At 42.0% G+C, this 17,692-nt stretch overlaps 1 protein-coding gene across 1 annotated transcript in view; it reads right to left on the bottom strand.

The window, feature by feature from the left end:
- The window catches only part of camsap2b (calmodulin regulated spectrin-associated protein family, member 2b), a 63,355-nt gene that overhangs the window by 32,851 nt on the left and 12,812 nt on the right, over positions 1-17,692 (bottom strand). The window contains 1 exon segment of the mRNA XM_080466730.1: positions 13,791-14,050. Coding sequence (XP_080322856.1) covers positions 13,791-14,050 — 260 coding nt within the window.

The raw sequence follows: 17,692 nt of genomic DNA, 5'->3' as shown, positions 1-17,692 counted from the left end.
GTCACCAACACCCCCCCCCACACAAGTCACCAACAACCCTCCACACGTCACCAACACACACACACACCCATGTCACCAACCCCCCCACACACATCACCAACACCCCCCCCCACACACACACGTCACCAACAACCCTCCACACGTCACCAACACACACACTCATGTCACCAACACCCCCCCCCACACACACACGTCACCAACAACCCTCCACACGTCACCAACACACACACTCATGTCACCAACACCCCCCCCACACACACGTCACCAACAACCCTCCACACGTCACCAACACACACACACACGTCACCAACAACCCTCCACACGTCACCAACACACACACTCATGTCACCAACACCCCCCCCACACACACGTCACCAACAACCCTCCACACATCACCAACACCCACACACCCATGTCACCAACACCCCCCCCCACACAAGTCACCAACAACCCTCCACACGTCACCAACACACACACACACCCATGTCACCAACCCCCCCACACACATCACCAACACCCCCCCCACACACACACGTCACCAACAACCCTCCACACGTCACCAACACACACCCATGTCACCAACACCCCCCCCCCCACACACACACACACACGTCACCAACACACCCCCACACGTCGTAACCAACACACCCACTCCATTCTGCTTGAGAGAACCTCCCTCCAGGGGCACACCACAATACTTTGAACAGAAGATAAAAACTGACACAACAAATGAAATCATAGGGACATTTCAGAAAACATACAAGGGGAAGAAATTGCCAATGACACCACATCGCATGTTAATTTAATACATTTTCCCTCAAAAAATAACAGTCAAAGGTGTAGTTGCCTTCATTGGATGCCCCCTGGAATTTACACTTTACCGAATTTTGTACTGTTGACAAGCGCAGCCTCTGCCGGAGGTCGGAGACTGGAGAGGAATGCGGAAGTGATGTAGCAGGAGGAAGGCGTTCTCTCGGTCCGCAGGAAATGCTGTGTTTTCTTATTGTGTTGGTGTACAACTGGCCGCTGGACTGGTTTGGTTATCAACCTTAAAATCCCTCCAGATGCTGACATTTTATCCTCTCAATGGCTTCAGGCTGCTGACCTCAGTTTACGGCAGGTCGCACACGGGGCTCGCTTTACGGAAGCTGACATGGAAAAGTTTTGTTTTTTTTGTTATACTTTCTGAGTTTGTTTCTGACATTTCATTCAGAGTGTGTGTACACAAGGGTGTGAGTTTGAGATAAAGGAGACAGATAAATATCCAGAGTCCACAGCTGACATATCTACAGACAATCCGCAGAGCTGTTTACACTACAGCGTGGATTTAAAAGCCACGGGCAGACAGTCGTCACAAAGACCGCAGTGAGCGTGTGAAAGACCAGTCTGAAGCGGTCATCGTGACAGACACGCCTGTATACAATGGACCTGCAGTGAACTGATGCTCAGCGTCCAACAAGACCGCCAGGATTAATTCTCTACAGTTGTGTGTGTGTGTGTGTGTGTGTGTGTGTGTGTGTGTGTGTGTGTGTGTGTGTGTGTGTGTGTGTGTGTGTGCGTGTGCGTGTGCGTGTGCGTGTGTGTGTGCGTGTGCGTGTGCGTGTGTGTCCTTGATCAAAGGCATCTATAGGTTAGGGCCACACAGCCGAGCAAACAGATAATCAAGGTAGTTTCTTTGTCCACCAGAGTCCCACAAGTGTGTGTTCAGTGCAGGTACACACTCAAATAACACCACACAAGAGCGTTTAACTGCAGAAGTTCACACCTCCGTGTCTGGCTCCGTTCAGATCCTCCAAAAAGAGCACTAAAAATAATGACTGCCCCACTATCCTTCTTTCTCAGACACATTCAGAAAGTCTGCCAGACCTTTCAGAGTTAATCCCCAGAGAGCGTTCAGATGAAGGGAGCTCCCGATCCACTCACTGTGCTGCCGCTTCTCCTCTCAGGGTTTTAAAGCTCCAAGGACGCCGCAAAAGCACGTGAGACATGCACAAGAAGATCAGGAGGATTTTTTTAATTTATCGTAAGAAAAAGGACGTCAGTGGAGGTGTGACAGGACGTGCTTCCACTCCCTCCCTCCCTCCCTCCCTCTTCCTTTGCTGTCCTTCAAACCTCCCTTTCCTCCCAACATACTGAACTCCTCTCCTTCCCTTCATCTGCTCTTTCCATATTTAACAGCGGGCCTTCTCTGGCTCACACCACCTCTTCTTTGCATCTTTCTTTCCACTGTCTCCCGTGTTTTTTCCATTTGTCTCCTGGCAGCTTTCACATTCTCCCTCTGCTCTTCTCTCTTGCTCTACTTTTCTGCTTCTTTGTGGATCAGAGCTAAGAGGCAGCTCCTAAACTCCACCTCTCCCTGTTTTACTCCTCCTCCTCTCTCCCTCCATTTGGAAAACCATGAGCTCGTCATTTTCTCTGCAGATATACCATAAGCAAAAAAATGAAAAGCCTCAAGTTGAGCATGACTGAAATCATTCTGCTGATTCCACTAAAACACAGCCAGCTCTTGAGCTTCACGGGGCAGCGAGTGACAGCGAGAGCAGAGTGATGAACAGCCACGAGTGAAGGTCAGTGTATGAAGGAGTCAATGCGCTTCATTTGTTGTCCTACCGACTTCATCGTGTCACTAAAACAGTCAGTAAATCTCCTGAACCAGTCCGACACACACAGAGCTGTGCAGACACACAATGAGCTCCACAAGCATTTCTCCAGCCATGGAAGGAGTAGAGAGGATTTAGACTCACACCTTCATGCATCAACCCTCTGTAGCAGGAGATGAGCTTTAGCAGGAGGGAGGCAGGAGAGAAGCAGGCCTAATGAAGCATACATGGTGGAGAGGAGCTGATCACAATGTTCTACCTTCATTTAAACACAGAGAAGAGACAGAGTAATGCAGCCTGAAACAGTGTGAAGGGAGAAAAGAGTGAGGCAGAGAGAGGGAGGGAGGAAACTGCAATGCAGACGCCTTGTAGCATCAGCACAAGTCCAGCTGCTGGCTGAGTGTCTACATCCACTCGTCCTCCGTCAGAAACCGCCAGTGAATCCAACAATCAGCCACTTTCTCAGGTAACGAAGCAAAACAAATGGGAACAATCAGAATGGTAAACACAGACTCACTGCTTCCAGTGTCTCAGGATGAAGCTCGTCTTTCTTTACATCCACTCAATATTTAAAGGTTTTCTGGGCCCCTGGTCCAACAAACAAATCTGAAAACTATTATTTTGAAAATAACACAAGAAATTCCTGAATGAACCTAAAAGTGCTTGTGTGTCTGACACTCGTGCCTCACAGTCTGCATGTTTCCCCTGTGTCTGCAGGAACTTTCCCCTGGTACTTCAGGTTCTTCACATTGCCCAAAAGTGTGTCACTTGGGTGGATTGGGGATATTTGTCTGTGTTTGTTCTGTGAAGGAATGCTTCCACTCTTATGATGGGCTCCAACACTCCTGCAACACCGACTGCATACAAACTGAATGATTGGCTGCATGATGCATAACATCATGAAGAAATAAGCCTAAAAATCACCATCCAGGATCATCCTGAAAGTAACTGAAAACCACCTGATGATGCCTCTCTTTGCAGTGTAGGAAACATAGGATGTGAATACTGTTTGGGCAGTTATTGACATGCCTTACTTAGAAATCTAAAAAATATCACACAAGCAGCATTGTAGTGCAGGTCAGTCAAGCAGTTTTGACAAAGTTGCATAATAACAGGCGACTTATAGACACCGCTGTGGCAAGAATCAACTGTTTTTCATGCAATAAAGTAAATCTAAGTAGACTTTTACTATCGCCACTGTCATAGAGAAAATAAGCTTTAGGAGAATTTAAGCAATAACGGACATTTTTAATGATTGAATAGATTAGAGATAAGTTATTAATCCCACAGGGAAATAACCCTAATACAAGTAATCAGATTAATCAATAGAGTAAATAGAGGTAGTGTTGGATGTATTGTGACCTCTGGTGTGTGAGCTCAGGCCTGTTGGCCCTGTGCTGGGTGACAACACCATGTGTCATGTGTTGCTACAAGAAAGCACTACAGTGTTTTTCTCTTGGAGAACTCGCCGTCATTAACCTGGATTATTTCCCACGAGGACCACCCACAAGGATCGGAATTCTGAAACAATTAAACCGTCCAATCAATGGAAGCTGTTCACTAACAATCTGCTCATTGATGTACCGAGTAAAAGGCTTGTATATAGATACGTATATATATATATATATATATATATATATATATATGTTTCCAGTGGTGATTTAGCCCTTCAAAGACTTCTAGCACAGAATACTTTACACATAGACATGATATAAGGAGACGCCTCATAGACTGACGCTGACTATTGGAGCTGATTTATCATGCAGCCACCATCTTGGATGGGTCCCACAAGCACCCCCAGTGTATTCATTTCTGCTGAGGAAGGTGTTTACTCCTTGTGTTTACACTTCAAAAATACATGCTCTCATGCTGAAATCTTTGTATTTATGCTCTTTAACGCACGTGTAAATGGTAAATGGACTAACTTATTGCACCTTTTAGCTGACAGCAGCCCCAAAGCGCTTTACATAGCTCATCACATTCACCCATTCACACACACTTGGAGGTGGCAGCCGTGCAAGGGGCTGTCACTCCAATGGGGGCAGTTTGGGGTTCAAAGTGCCCAAGGACACTTCGGCATGTAGGCAGGCAGAGATGGCAGGGATGGAAATCGAACCTGCAGCCTTCCAATTGGGAGACGACCGCTCTACCAACCGAGCTATGCCACCCGTGTGTGTGTGTGTGTGTGTGTGTGTGTGTGTGTGTGTGTTTATTGGGTAACTCTTGATGTAGTTCTCTGTGCTACATCAGAGTATAAAAAGTGCTCTATGAATAAAACGTCATTAGATTTTATTGTGAGCATTGTTGTTGTGTAAATAGACCCAGAAAACGTGTTTTCACTTAAAAATGTTGTCAAGGCCTAAACTTGGTACTGACTGCAGAAGATTGGGAACAGTTGTACAGAATTCAATGGAAAACGTCAAATTCAAGACCATGGAGAGAGTTTTGCTGGAAAAGCCTCATTAGATTTTTTTATAACACCGGAGCAAAAAAAACATTACGCCAACTCATCTGCATGTTGGAGACAGTCCGGAGCCAAGAGGCAAATCATTTCCACATATTCTGGTCCTGGACAGTATTGGTGCCTTTTTGGAAGGAGGTTTATAAAATCATTCAGAGCATGTTTTTTTTGTTTTTTTCAATATTTTATTTTCATTTTACATTTTTTTTCAAGACAATACAGTACAAAACAACATGGCTCAGATGCATAAATTGTTACCAAATGAGTATACACAAGAATATAACAGAAGGGATGCAGAGAAAAAGAAAAGGAGTCCAGTCAGCAGCTACTGTATTTTGATCTTTTCAAAATGAGAAAGAAATGGATTCCAAAAGTGGGCAAAAGTGTTCATGGAGCCATGACGAAGTCTTTCCATTTGTATTAGATACAACATGTCAGTGACCCACAGCTGGAACGAAGGAGCAATGGGGGACTTCCATTCTTTCAGTATTATTTTTTTTGCAACAATTAGACCCAGTTCCAGTGGTTGTTGCATTACAGCAGGGATAGTCCTAATAGTTTGAGTGCAGCCAAAGAGAACAAGTCCAGCTTCAGGTTGAATGGGCGTCTTATATGCTTTGGAATAGAAGTCAAATATTTTTGACCAAAAGCCTGTTAGTGAAGGGCAGGACCAAAAAGCGTGAGACAAAGTACTTTCTGACACGTTGCACCTGTCACACATTGGGGAAACCGAGGGATAGATTTTGTGTAATCTGGCTTTAGAATAATGCAAGCGGTGGACAATTTTAAATTGGATCAATTGATGTCTGCTGTTCACAGAACAAGAATGAATTTTAGATAAGCATTTGGTCCACATGGATTCAGATAATTCAATACCCAATTCTTCTCTCCAAGTATCCCTCGCTTTCACAGTACTAGCGGTAATACAATCATTCAATAGGCATACCACTTTTGAAACAAGATGCTTGGAATCGGGAGGGCTTTTGAGAATTTGATAAATTTCATGTTCAACTGGAAGATTTGGAAAATGTCCAATTTTCGATTGAATATAATGCCTGACCTGTAAATATCGAAAGAAGTGTGACTGGGGCAAATTGTATTTTTCCCTTAATTGATTGAATGATGCAAATTAACCATCAACATATAAGTCATTGATTGACATCAAGCCCTTCCTTCTCCAGTCATTGTAAGACTTGTCATGCCAGGGAGGTGCAAAACAATGATTGAGGCATATAAGCGTTTGTACTGATGTGTTTGGTAAAGACAAAAAGTTTCTTATTTGGTTTAAAATCCTAACAGACTGCTTTAACGTATAGCACAGGTTCTTAAAGGACTCTGGTTTCTCAAATTTGGAAAATAGCATTGCTGGTAAAGAGGAGTTGTTGGTAGAGTTGGCCTCCATTTTAAGCCACAGTGGGGTTGTTCTGTCCTTAATATATGTGCTGTATATATCTTGACAGGCAGCTAAACTATTTTCTAACTCCAAGACTCTGAAGACGTTGTCCGCTTGTCCACAGGTTTATTGAGGTTGCAGAAAAGTGTGAAACTAAAACACACAAAAAACATAATCAGCCTTATGCTGTGTTTACATGTCCATATACAAAATGTAAATATACACATTCACATGAAATAAATCCGTTTTTATCCTTACTGTATTTATTGTATTTTAACCTCTAATTAACTGTTTTTTAACCTTATCAATGAGCTAAAGTATATATTTGTATTTAAGCCTGTGCACTTCTGAAAGATTGCTACATTACTAGGCTGAACACATCTCCATCAATCACACAATTAAAGCTCACAAAATGAAACTTTCATTCTAAAAGAGAATCATCTAAGAATAAACATACGAACTACACAATCAATACATACCCACGATGCTATCAAAGGTTTGAGACATATTGCAGATGCCACTGATTGAACCACGTTACACTTCAACACCATGCTGCCTTTTTCTGCGAATACAAGTCACATGACACCACTAGGGAACACTCCCTTCCTGTTCTTTCTTAAAGGGACCATAGCACAATAAGAGAAACACTTCCTAATAGACTTATTAACAGAAATACACTTTAAACAAATGAACTGTGTAACAGCACAGGGGTAGAGGGTGTCTGATTGTCCAGAGTGCCTTGTTGCCAAAACATTAACGCCCTAACATTGGCAGGCCAATAAAAATGTTTGAAAACTGGCAGGCCCAATCCTCCCTCCGTTTTAGACTTCTGTAAGTGTATCTTTGAGATTCTGGCATGCTTGCCATTCCAAATATAGGAAAGGATCATGGAGTCCAAGTCTTTAAAAAAAGCGGATGTAAGATAAATTGGGAGATTTTGACATAAATACAGAAATCTAGGGAGACAAACCATTTTAATCGAGTTTATGCGTCCAATCATTGATAGAGGTAAAAGCTTCCAACCTTCAATATTCTGCTTTAATCCTGATATAAATCCTGCAAAATTCAATTTGAAAATACATTTTGGATCTTTGGGTATAGTCAAACCAAGATAAGTGAAATGGTCATTAACCACCCTAAATGGAACACTTTCCAAAAAGCCTGGTGAGTAAATTTTGGTGAGAGGCATAAACTCACTCTTTGACCAGTTTATGGTGTATCCTGACATTTTTCCAAACGATGTAATCAGGCTGAGAAGATGAGGAACCGACTCCTCAGCATCCTGCAGATACAATATTACATCGTCAGCAAATAAACTGATGATCGTCTCCACACCACCAACCTGAAGCCCATGTAAGTGTGGATGCGCTCTAATTGCTGCAGCAAGAGGCTCCAGTACTATAGCAAAAAGTGCCGGTGATAAGGGACAACCCTGCTGAACTGAGCGTTGCAGGAGAAATGAAGTTGACCGATCACCATTTGTCAAAACAGGACAGCGGACTTGCGTATATTAATTTCACCCAAGATATAAAAGCTTCACCAAATCCAAACCTACGCAATAACTCAAACACGTAAGGCCACTAAACCTGATCAAAAGCTTTATGTGCATCAAGAGACAAAATAGAAGCTGCTTTGGTGTGACTATAATCAGTGTAGATAGTATTGAGCAGTCGTCTAACATTGGAAAAAGACAGTCGACCAGGGATGAATCCCGTCTGGTCAGGGTGAATAATAGATGTTAGATGCTTATTCAATCTTGTAGCCAGGATTTTAGCTATTATCTTCCGATCAACATTTTGAAGTGCGATTGGCCTAAAACTAGCGGGATCTGTTTCCTCTTTGCCCTTTTTTAAAATAAGAGAAATGTTGGCTTCATAGAGTGTTCACTTCTCACCACTTTTGGAGTCACGAATCATTCTGAGTAAAAGGGGCGCAAGGATATCACAGAACTTCTTGTAAAATTCTGAGCTAAAGCCATCAGGCCCGGCTGCCTTATTCGGTGAAAATGACTTTATGGCAGTAATGAGTTCCTGTAGGGTGATGTCGGAGTCAAGGTGTTTCCTGGCAGTATCCCTCAATTTGGGTAATAAAAGAGTATCGAAGAAATTATTAAAATCGGACTGTGAAAGCTGTGTGTTTAGACGAGTAAAGTTCACGGTAGAACTCACAGAACCGATTGTTTATATCAGCAGGATTGGTTATGAGCGCACCAGTCTTAGATTTAGTCCTATAAATTGCTCTCGAACTCTGGGCACCCTTAAGCTGTCATGCTAACAGTTTGCCTGGTTTATCCCCAAGTTCAAATTTTTTTTGCCTTAATTTCAAAAGTAAGTTATTAATTTGATCATTCATGATACCGTTATATTCATATTTAAGCTTCATTATCTCTTTATATTGATCAGGTGATTTTGAAATTTGATATGTTCTTTCTAACGTAGGAAGTAAGTGGTTAATTTCAAGCAGTCGCTTTTCTCTTTTTCTCTTAAAGGAGACATATCATGCTTTTAAATCCTTCCTTTTTTACATATAAATCATACAGTTGTGGTCTATATAAAGCGGAACTGCAATGCTTGGGTCTGAATTCCTCATTATTAGAGCTCCACAGGCCCCTTTTCTGCCCCTTTTCTGATGTGCTTCTGAGAGCAACTCGTTTTGGGGCGGTCTCTTCATACCCCGCCTCCTCTCCAGGTTGCAGAGGTGACACTCGGTTCAACGCCACCCTGTTCGGCCATCTTTGTAGTTTGATAGAACGGATACAATTATCTAGCGGCGCAGAAACTTTATATTCACTCATTATTTACAAAATGTCAACAACGGAAGATTTGTCCATCCAGCCATACATGTTGGAGCCAGAGTCGGACCCGGCGGAGCGAGATGAAAATGACGATGATGCACCTACAGAACAACGTCTTCATATGGATGTAACGCAATGGTGTGTTACTATATTTACACTAACTTCTCCATCCATGCCCACTACTACAATACTGCCTGTATTACAACTATTACGACTATTTAACACAGAAGTTACATTATAATCTAAAACGAGCACACAGCGCTAACATATGAAGACGGTGCAACTGCTAATGCTAACAAAACAATGACAGGGACGTCTTATCATCACACTTTGTAGCGTTATATACAGCTTACCGAAGTGCTCTGTTCGTCGTCTCCATAGATAGAAGGAACTGACCGCTCAATCAGACCAAGTCTTTCGGCAAATCCTTCTTTATACTGGCGGAGGTTGCTGAAGCAGTCATTCTTGAAGTGATTCGCGCACACAAAAATGACCTTACCCACAGATGTGGGTACATTTCTGTGAAAAATAAAACTCAACCAGGCACTTCGAAAAGGTTCTGATGCTGGGAGACGGTGTAACGAAGCTTGTGGGTTACTACATCCAACAACCGAACATTTCGACTTATCCTCTCGTAACTTCGGCATCCTTGAGGTTGGACTACAAAATCGCAGCGAGAAACAAAAATGGCGGATTGCTCGAAGTGTTGGGCCCGGAGTCGATGTCCTAATTTGGCAGTTCCGCTGCGAATACTGTGACGTCATTGTTCAAAAAACGTAATAGAGAATAGAAAAATCGAAACAGATTGCAAAATATGACCAAAACAGAATATAAAGATATCAACGGAGCACCTGAAGAGACTACTTTGAACTTTTCTGTACTTCTAAACACTCTAAATATACAACAACATGCATTTAAGGGCTAAAAAAGTGGATTTAGCATGATATGTCCCCTTTAAGGGCTGATGTATAAGAGATTATGTTACCTCGCAAAACTACTTTTAATGCTTCCCATAAGGTGGAATCAGACACTTCACCGTTGTCATTTAAATCTATGAAGTCTTTCAATTTAGAGGAAATGTTATTAATAAAATTGTCATCGCCAAGAAGATTTGGATTAAAACGCCAAGAATATGCCTGTTTTGCAAGAGAAATATTTACTGATATTGTTAAGGGGCTATGATCTGAAATCAGTATATTATGATATTTGGAATTAGTGATCCGTGAAATTAGGTTTGAGCTGACCAAGAAATAATCAATCCTACTGTAAGACTTGTGCACGTGAGAATAAAAGGAGTAGTCTCTGCTTGTAGGGTGCTGGATCCTCCAAATATCAACCAGGCCTCTAGTTTTTAGAAGATTGTTTAGAAGCCGTACGGATGCAATATCTGGTGGTGGCCGTGTAGATAATCTATCTAGGAAAGGATCTAGGTAACAGTTGAAATCCCCAGCAATCACTATATTTGAGTTATTGTCATCTGGAAGCAAGTCAAATACTTTAGAAAAAAAATTAGGCTCATCCGTATTCGGGCCATATACGTTAAGAAAGGTTAACGGAAATGAGTTTATGCTACCAGAGACCATAACAAATCTCCCAAGAGGGTCATTGATTACAGAGGATATCTGAAATGGGACAGTCTTTCTGAATAATATTGCTGCACCACGGGTGTGGGAGGTGAATGGCGATTGATAAATTTGAGATATCCAATTACACTTTAATCTGTGATGCATTGTAGCTTTAATGTGGGTCTCTTGTAGGAAAATTATATCTGCAGATAAGGATTTGAGATGTTTAAAGACTTTCCCTCTTTTGACTGCACTACCGAGCCCTTTCACATTCCATGAAACTAACTGTAAATCTCTGCCTCCGACTTGTAAACTCCCCTGTGTGTTAATCATTTAAGAACAAAAACAAAAAAGGGGAGAGAAATACAACAGTGTACATATACACACTCCATCTGGTTTGCAGACATTTTTAAAATACAATGAAATAGAACCTTGCATCTGAGCCAAAGAACAAGAACAAATACAAACATCACAAACTCCCCCCACCCCCCCTTTTGCGTCCACTGAACCTGACGCAACACTTCCCCGTTTTACCTGAGTTGGAGCTACCGGACAGACGGTAGACTCAACGTAAGTCACGGCGCCCCCACCACAAAACTCAACATAATGACTTCAAAATATATTTAAAACACCACTGGAAAAAATGAGTGCGAGAGAAAAATAAAATACAAAATAAATACAAACAAAAATTAACTAAATAAATAAACAATAAACAAATGCACCTTCATTAAGTATAATTCACTGGTAGTTGGACAGTCAGTACTTTGTAGAATAATAATGAACAGATCCAGAAACAGTCCAAATTGTGGTGCATTTGGCTTAAGTAGATGAAAAAAAAATATATAATAATAATAATAAAATAATAATAATAATAATAATAATAATAATAATAATAATAAAAATAAAAAATAAAAAATAAAAAATAAAAATAAAAATAAATAAAGATAAAATTAAATAAAATGAAAAATAATCACTCTCACCTCGAATGTGCGATAGGAGTTATTGTATTGCTCAACTTTAGACCGTCCTACTCATTCACCAGAGCGTCACGTTTCCTCTGCAACAGAGCTCCCTTTGCTGCCGCTGGATCTTTGAATGTCTCCGGTGCTTCCTCGTCACGCCAGTGTACACACAGTCGGGCCGGGTAGCGCAGATAGTGCTTGATTCCTTCATCTCTCAGGGTTTGCATCACGTCACGGAAGGCACGGCGCTCAGTCATCACTTCGTTGGTGTAATCCGGGAAAATCAGGACCTTGTTTCCTTTGTACTCCATTGGTCGTGACCGGCTGAGGCGTATAATCAGCTCCCTCACCTGAAAATGGTGAATGCGAGCCATGATGGTGCGTGGTTTGCTTCCAGCTGCCGGCTTGGGCTGCAGAGAGCGGTGTGCTCGATCGACTTTCACTGGATTCGGAAAGTGTTGTTTGCCCAGCAGCTCTGGAATAAGTCTGGAAACAAAATCAGTAGGTCTTCCTCCCTCCGCATCCTCCTTTATACCAACAATCTTAATGTTTTGTCGGCGTGAGCAACCCTCCAAATCAAGCACTTTGTTTTGAAGCTGACTGGCGTGCTTGGATGAATCCTGGTATTTGGCTCCGAGGGCATCGATGCGCTCCTCCAGAGCACTGATCGTTTGCTCTTGACTGACCATGCGGTTCTGTAAATCAGTTTGTACGGAGAGTACTGACTGAAACTTAGTATCAAAAGCATCAAAACGCTCGTCAAGCTTTCCCAAAATCGACTCGGATATCTCCTTGCACATTTCCTTACATATTTCGTAAGTCTGGGTTCTGTCATCCGGAGGGTTAGCTGGTGCTTTAGCAGAGGGCTCCGTGGGACGGACATTGTTAGCAGGCCCGTTAGCATTAGCCCCGCCGATGTATCCGTCAATGGTCTTATTCTTATTTGAGGCGCTTGTCTTCGGAGGCATGGTTCAGGAATGTAGTACTGGATGTAAAAGGCAGATGTGTGAGCAAAAAATAACTCCTGGGGAGACTTATCGTGGTGTAAAGCAGTTCTGTTGAAGCTGTGGTGGAGAGCACAAGCCGAACACGTCTACATCCTACGCCTGTGCACTAGCGCCCCCCTTTCAGAGCATGTTTTTGACAGACATTCCATTTGAGTTTGCGTCTCTGTGTCTCGGGGCCCTGCCACCTGATAACTTCTCCTCTAACCATCAATATCTCTTTCAGATACTTGGTGCAGCCGGCAGGAAGCCCATTACAAGAAAGTGGTTGCAACTAGAAAAACCAACAGTGGACGAGTGGATGGATATTATATCTTATGTTTTTAAGATGGAAAGAATCTCATTTGCCATAAGACTGCAACAAAATGTGTTTTTGAAAAGATGGGAAAGACAGATCAAGTATATTAAACCAGTGAAGCCATCTTTTGTATAATGTTAAAGGGTATGGTTCCTTTTTCATGCTCTGGCAAGGTTCACTTCATGATCAAAGTTTATTAACTTTTTTTTTTTTAAATAACATCAAGGTGCACCCATGTTTTCCTGTTCTAGGGAGTGTAGTTATTTAGTGGCAAGATTTTTTGTTAGAGTGTGTATTATAAGATGGTGGAAGGACCAATCATTCATCTATGTACTATTGATACAGGTTTGGATGTTTTGTGGAGATTTAACTGTAATGTACAGATGAATGCCAAAGGCAAAATGTTATGTGGAGAATTTTGTGAACCATGAAAATACGAATAAAAAAAAAATTGAAGTCAAGGCCTAAATCGTCTCCCACTGCTAACACGTTGTCACTCTCACAACAACATGAACCAATAGTGGGGAGGGCGAGGGATGTTGGGAGGTTCTTTCTTGTGTGAAACCTCGTATAAATGAGGTCTGACTGATGGTTCAGGGGTTGGCATTCAGCACGTTAGATGGGATTACAGGCTTCAAGTTTTAGAAGATAAATGACAGAAGATTTTTGGCCCAATGCTCCAGCCTGCTCTGTGTGGGTTTGTCTCCACTCACCATGTGTATGGGCGTGCTGGTCAGATCTCTCTCCGTGACCAGGCGGTCCTGGTCGGTGACGTACAGGCCTTTCTGTGCCAGGGCCTGAATGACGGCGTTGTGTCCCACTAAAGGTTTGACGGCGTCACTGCGGAGGATCAGGCTTCCTGCTCGACAGTACAGCTCAGCAGACTGGAGCAGACAGGCCACCGGAGGCTTCAGGTGCTCCTGGTTGTACTGGTCCCTGTAGAAAGGCTCGGCCAGCTCCTCTGGTACTGCGTCTGAGGGCCAAAACACAACAGGAGCTCAGCTTCAATCCACCTGATCCATGGGAGGACACGTTCTGCACAGACAGATGCATCTATTCTCTGGGAGTTCATTTGTTTGGCTTCCCATCACTTTTTATTTATGCAGTGGGTATTTTTGCTGTGTTTCAAAGGTAACATCCATCCATCCATCCATCCATCCATCCATCCATCTTCCAGTCTGTCGGGGGTCACGGCGGCCGTACATAGAGCAACAATGATAAAGTTCAATCCAAAACCACAGAAAAAACAATAAAATAGCTCATATCAGATGGACAAGTTGTGATTATTTCCTCCTCTGAGGACAACGCCTTCTGATTAAGCACATCTACCACAGAGTTTTTGAGAATCATAGCTGTGGATTATAAGAGCTGTCAATTTAATGAAAAGGACTAATTGTATGTCTTTATTTTTAACCATTCATCCAAGCCTCAGTTTTTCAAAACCATCAATGAAGATTTATTGAACATCAACTTGAAAAATAAGTTGTGTGACAGATTAAAATCTCTGCAACTTGTGTTTGAGTTTTGTAAATAGTGAGAAAATATATAACAGCCATTTTAAATTTCTTATACATTCCCATAAAAATGTATTTGCCCCATTTGGTAAATTCCATCTTAGTCCCTGTTAGTGTATCTAATTGATTTGAATGTGATCAAAGACCTGTGACGCCACATTGAGTCATAATGATAATATGCAGATTGTGGGCGAGTTCAACCTTTGTTGTGAGTAACTGCTCACATTGTTAGACTGAGTTAGAATCTATACACTATTACACAAACCCAGTGAGAAAACTTTTCCATTTAGACAAATATTTATGCTGTAATTCAGAGACGATATGCAGTTTTAAACTTTTTCCACAGAATCTTTGATCAGTAAATGGCACAATGGTATTTTTTAGCTGCTTTTGTAACTTTAAAAAGTGAGGCATAGAATTATATAATTTGAAATACAGTTCATTTTTCACACCATAAAACTTGTCCAAACACTTCACAGGAAAATATTTTTTAACGCAAGTATCACATTGGTAAAGTATTGACATCTGCAGATATTCAATACCAAAACAAAATGTAACATTGTTGTTAAATTTTCAGTTGTTAAAAAAAACAAAGAAACTGCAGGACTGAGGCTGGATAGCTATGGAGGTATTATTAGTGAAAAAGTGTTGAGCACTTGTAAAAGTGGGATTTGTAGTTGTGTACCTGTAGAATTTTTTCTCTCCACAAATACAACACCACACTCACACATTCTTCATTACAGGTGCAAAAATGGTTTTTTTTACAAGTTACAGATTAAACAATTTACAAGCTCACATTTTTCCAACAATTGTTTCAGTAAATTTGGTGACAAATATATTTGTACACCTGTATCAATGAGAAGTTCTTCTCCACAAATCATAGATTGTTTACTTCATCTACAAATCAAACGTCGCGGCTCTCGGCTGAGGAGAGAGGATTTTGTCTGCGTTGAGACACGATAAAGGTTCTCCCCACGATAAAAGTTCTCCCCACGATAAAGGTTCTCCCCACGATAAAGGTTCTCCCCACGTGGAATCAACAGATTCATTGAATCAACAGCAGCAGAGAGGTGTTGTCTTTTTAGTCACATTCATAAATGAACTCCGTCATGAAGCTGAAAATACTTCATGTCCCGTCGCTTCTTTCCTCTGTTTCTGCATCAAAACAGAGAAAAGCTCCTCTCTTCTGATTGGCTGTGGGACAACATTGTCTCTCCTGATTGGCTGTGAAATCCGTCAATCTCACATGAGCACCGCCTTTTTCTCCATCGACTGGAAGCACAGCGAGTTTTTCACCAGATATCTCAGCTGAGAGCCGCCATGTTTGATGTCTAGTTGAAGGAAACAAAATCTGTGACTGGTGGGGAAGAACTTCACATAGACACAGGTACACAAATACCTGCATATTTTTCACCAAATTTACTGCAACAATTGGAGGAAAAATATCAGCGTGTCAGTTTTTTAATCTGTGACTCATAAAACAGGATTTGTGCTCCTGTAATGAAGAATGTGTGAATGTGAGAGTGTGGTTTTATTTGTGGAGAAAAAAAATATATACAGGTACACAACTCACAGTACACTACTACAAATTCCACTTTTACATGTGCTCAATCATTTTTCACCAGTAATACCTCCATAGATAACTCATCAACAATATCTTTTATTGTGTAAATACAGGCCACTCGGCGTTAAGGCCAGGATCACGTCTCAGCCGTGTGCAGTCAGTGTTTCCTGGAATGAAAGTGTCTCACAACCAGCCTGGTTTACAATCCAGTGTGAAACATGCAGGCTGTGTGTGTGTGTGTGTGTGTGTGTGTGTGTGTGTGTGTGTGTGTGTGTGTGTGTGTGTGTGTGTGTGTGTGTGTGTGTGTGTGTGTGTGTGTGTGTGTGTGTGTGTGTGTGTGTGTGTGTGTGTGTGTGTGTGTGTATTCCTACGTGGTGGGTCATTTCCTCTCTGAATCACAATGAGGAAAACAAAGGCTGGTAAATCTTAAAGGCACAGCATTTCTCTTGAGAAATGAAAGACAAAAACTAAACAACACATGAGGCTAAAGTCACAGTCGTTAACCTCCCCATGGCCCGACACGTTAGGAGAAAAGAGATATTTAAAGCAACAGGCAGATGGTAAACCACTTGATAACAAGCCGCCCTGCATCCAGCCACCACTTTTAACTCCTTACAGCAGGGGTCTCCAACCTCCGTCCTCCAGAGCCGCCACCCTGCAAGGGTTTATCGCTCTCCCAGTTGCAACACACCTGATTGCAATGAGGGGCTTGCTATTGGGCTTTTTCACAACCTTGGTGATGACATCATCACTAGATTCAGGTCTGCTGAAGCAGAGAGAACTTAACCATGCAGGACGGGGGTCCTCCAGGACCGGGGTTGGACACCTCTGCCTTACAGCTTGCATGAGAACTGCAATTAACCTCAATATGAATGTTTCAGCCCTCAAACACCCAAACTGGCTCATTTTAAGTTACTGCTAAAAAACAAGCAGAGATCAGATGCACTGTAAACCTGAAGATCATTAAAATGTTAAAACTCGCTGCCGCCAGGTTTTGTAAAAATCTGCCTCGTCAAGAGAAACTTGCTCTCCTTTGTGTCAAGGAAGCAGGAAGTGCCTGCCAGACAGGAAGTCCAGACTGCCCCCTCGGAGACCCCGAGGACAACATCTCAGCACCACTGTTGCCCCAGTTACCTTGAAACGGTAATGTGATTACTGATTACTAGTTGCTCAATTAAAAAGAAACATAAATAAAGTGTTAAGTCAAGATACTTTTTAACTGTCAGCCGTGTGTGTGTGTGTGTGTGTGTGTGTGTGTGTGTGTGTGTCTGATTGGAGGAGAATGAATGAGGGAGCAGCTTGGTTAATCTCTGCTTGCTCAGTGGGACTTGATAGTGTCTCCGGGGTTCTGGACGACAGTAACAGTAATTCTGTTCAGTAATAAAGTAGATTTACAGACAAGAAACTCTGTCCCACTATCCTGCATGACTCTACAATAGTAATGCACAATGACTTTGATAAGTAACTTCAATCCGATTACTGGTTTGGGAACAGTAACGTGTTAAATTTCTCATTACTGTAAAAAGTGGTCATATTA

The sequence above is a fragment of the Lipophrys pholis genome (assembly GCF_963383615.2).
Source record: "Lipophrys pholis genome assembly, chromosome: 1".
Taxonomy (NCBI): Eukaryota; Metazoa; Chordata; class Actinopteri; order Blenniiformes; family Blenniidae; genus Lipophrys; species Lipophrys pholis.
Note: the sequence above shows the minus strand (reverse complement) of the source record. Positions and strands in the feature narration are given on the sequence as shown.